Genomic DNA, 755 nt, shown 5'->3' with positions numbered 1-755 from the left:
TCCCGCCGGCGCGTCGAACGGATAATTTCCCTTTTTCCCAGATTTAGGGCTAACCAAATAAACTGCAATTTCTATCTTCCCACACCTATAGTTTTTACAGCCAAAAACTTATGTTTTGCTTCTGTGAGTGTTTTATTTATTCGGTCGGTACCGCGGGGGTGAGGAGCAGGAGGGGAACGTAAGCGTGGGGGAGGGGGCGGGTGGGGAAGGGACATCTATTTGAGGAGGGCACAGGACGGGCGGGGCGGCGGCGATGGAGGGCGGCAAAAGTAGCGAAAAAAGAAGAGAATTGTGGACGAGTTGGCGGGAGGCGCCGGCGCCTGCCCTTTCGGAAACGGCGACGACGTTTTCCCGCCGTCTGGTCCCCCTCCTGCGTCTCTCTGCAGGTCCTCGCTGCCGCCTCGGTCGGGGCTGCGCCTCTCGTGCCCCCGCAGCCCACACGTGTCCACATGTCCAAATCCACCTTACACCTGAACCCATGTCGCGTGTCCACGTGTCCACTCGACACCTGATCCTTTTCGTAACGTGTCCACGTGTCCAATTCCCGCTACAGTCCCTGTTCCGATCCTCTCTCCCCCAGCCATCTCATCCCCCCCCGTGTCATCGGCGAAACGAATCATAGTGTCAAAGCAAAGGTCAATGGCATTCAGCTCGACATGTGCGAATCCATGTAGATAGTAGATATTCGTGGGTGCATTGACTTCATTCACAGATGGCATCTTTCCCGAAGTCACAATCAATGGGCGCAACGGCCG

General features: G+C 56.3%; 1 protein-coding gene across 1 annotated transcript in view; it reads left to right on the top strand.

Annotated features, from left to right (window-relative positions):
- The window catches only part of CHC_T00004966001 (hypothetical protein), a 1,416-nt gene extending 1,254 nt beyond the window's left edge, over nt 1-162 (top strand). The window contains exon 1 of the mRNA XM_005716738.1: nt 1-162. This exon is cut by the window's left edge and continues 1,254 nt beyond it. Coding sequence (XP_005716795.1) covers nt 1-162 — 162 coding nt within the window.
- Nucleotides 163-755: the final 593 nt, after the last annotated feature.

Source organism: Chondrus crispus, genomic scaffold (genome assembly GCF_000350225.1).
Source record: "Chondrus crispus Stackhouse genomic scaffold, scaffold_26, whole genome shotgun sequence".
Classification (NCBI taxonomy): Eukaryota; Rhodophyta; class Florideophyceae; order Gigartinales; family Gigartinaceae; genus Chondrus; species Chondrus crispus.
The sequence above is the reverse complement of the archived record's forward strand: the minus strand, read 5'-3'. Positions and strand labels throughout refer to the sequence as shown.